We start from the raw sequence: 2,083 nt of genomic DNA, 5'->3' as shown, positions 1-2,083 counted from the left end.
GAAAGTAAGACAATTTTTTCTTTTACATTGAGATTAGTGTGAAGACTATCAGATTTGAAGTAAAATATTCCAGAATATGAGTTTTAGTGATTTAAGCCCCCAGTCTACATGTCAGACACACTCCATTTATAGGCATCCTCTTCAACTGCTCTCCTGTTGTTCTGCCTCTCAAACCACTGATTTTCGAAGCCACTGGAACGGTCAACACCATCCCATCTGTATCCCGGTCTGATGTTAAATCTATTTGGAGGGAAGGGACCTTTATACAAAGGCTTCAGGGGCTGTTTGGTCTCTTTCATCTGCTTCTTCATCATGTATTCCAGCATAGGGTCCTCCTCGCGTGTGACCTGCTTGAGCTTTGTGTTCATGTCCACATCATCAGCCATTCGCGCAAAGGCCTTACCCATCTCATTGTGGTCATCTTCCAACTTCTTTGGTAGGCCCCCCACCCCTTGACACCATGTTTCCACTGCTGTGCTGTGCCTCAGCCTTCTTTGAAAAACTGCCTCACGCTCTTTCCGGGCCAGGTCCTCTGGGGTATCCTTTTTCAGCTTCCCAAATTTCCTGGCCCGCAGGTATTTCCTGGGTGGGTCATTTTTGCGCTCAAGGCGCTCCTCCTTGGAAGCACCCGGAGGTGGGAAGCTTTTTTTTGAGGTGCCCTCTCTTTCTTGGTGGGGGAAAAGTCAGAGTCATTCCCCCTTCGTCGAGGAGGTGATGAATCAGAATCATTTCTCTTTCTCCTTGGTGGTGATGAATCAGAATCATTTCTCTTTCTCCTTGGTGGTGAAGCATCTGGGAATCATTTCTCTTTTTACTGACTGGTGATGAGTCAAATTCATTCCTCTTTCTTCTTAGTGGTGATGTTGAAACAGGAAAAATTTGGTCTTTTCCTAGGGGTGATTGTGTCAGAATTTAGCTCCCTGAGGAGATGCTCTGAGTCATGCCTTTTTCTATGTGAAGGGAAGGCATTAATTTTTTTTTTTTCTAGGGGAGTGGCATCTGAATCTTGCTTCTTTCTCCTAGGAGGAATGCATCCGAATCATGCCTCGTTCTCCCAGGAGGAGATGCATCCGAATCATTTCCTCGTTCTCCTAGGTGGGGATGGTTCTGAATCATGCCCCATTCTCCTAGTGGGGATGCGTCTGAATCATGCCTCGTTCTCCTAAGTGGGGGTTCATCTGAATCATGCCTCGTTCTCCTAGGAGGGGATGTATCTGAATCAGTCTTGTTCTCCTTGGAGGTGAAGCATTGGATCTCCAACTTTTCTTGGGGGGGAGGGATTTTGAAAACATGTCTCTTTCTCCTTGGGGGAGACTCACCGGGAAACATGTCTTTTTCTGGTGGTGAGTCACCTGAATCATGTCTTCTTCTCAGTGGTGATTCATGAGAATCATGCTTCCTTCCAATATTGGATTTTTAAAACCCCTCAGGTGAAGGTGACTGTGAATCATGCCTCAGCCTTCGTGGAGGGGAGATGTCATCCCCTTCTCTTTGCATTCCTGGTTTTCTCTCTCTTGGTCTGTAACTAACTTCTTCCACTTTTTATTTTTCTCAAATTCCTCCCTGTGCTTTATCTTATCATTTCATATGTCCACTTCTGCAATTGTAGGGTTATCATCCTCTTCAGTGTAGCCAAAGGGAACATTGTCTAAGCCTAAATTATCTTCATGATCCTCATTCTGTAAAGGAATAGAAGGAAGCCTTATTACTTCATTATAGCATTTCATATTAATGTTCAAACTTTTATTTCTAAAATATGAATTCCCTCCCTCCTCTCATTCTCCTTCAAATATTATTGAAAAAAAAGGATCCTATTGTGAGTCATGGCACTTGATGACAAGTGGAGAGGTTTAGCTTGGCAGTTTGGCAACTAGGATTTGCTCTCTCCTTAATCCATTTTTCTTTGTATCACTTTCTTCCTTTCTTATCCATGCATCTTCCCAAGTTGTTACTCTGTCTCCCACTTCCTAGTGTTTTTTCCTCACTCTGCTATTCCCATTCTTCCTCTTTCCCCTTTCCTTTCCCAGTTTTAATTTCAACACCTTTGGAAGGAAATAAACTCACCCTTTACTAGATGTTGCAC

General features: G+C 43.7%; 2 protein-coding genes across 2 annotated transcripts in view; one reads left to right on the top strand and one right to left on the bottom strand.

Annotated features, from left to right (window-relative positions):
- LOC119594588 (4-hydroxyphenylpyruvate dioxygenase-like protein) overlaps positions 1–2,083 on the top strand; it is a 98,210-nt gene that overhangs the window by 40,464 nt on the left and 55,663 nt on the right. The gene's annotated exons all lie outside the window — the stretch shown is intronic.
- On the bottom strand, positions 25–412 carry LOC119594591 (BUD13 homolog; the record flags this gene model as incomplete). Its single annotated transcript, XM_037943632.1, is given in 1 exon segment — positions 25–412. A coding segment is annotated over 1 exon segment (303 nt). The 3' UTR covers positions 25–104.

Source organism: Penaeus monodon, chromosome 34 (assembly GCF_015228065.2).
Source record: "Penaeus monodon isolate SGIC_2016 chromosome 34, NSTDA_Pmon_1, whole genome shotgun sequence".
In the NCBI taxonomy this organism is placed as follows: Eukaryota; Metazoa; Arthropoda; class Malacostraca; order Decapoda; family Penaeidae; genus Penaeus; species Penaeus monodon.
The sequence above is the reverse complement of the archived record's forward strand: the minus strand, read 5'-3'. Positions and strand labels throughout refer to the sequence as shown.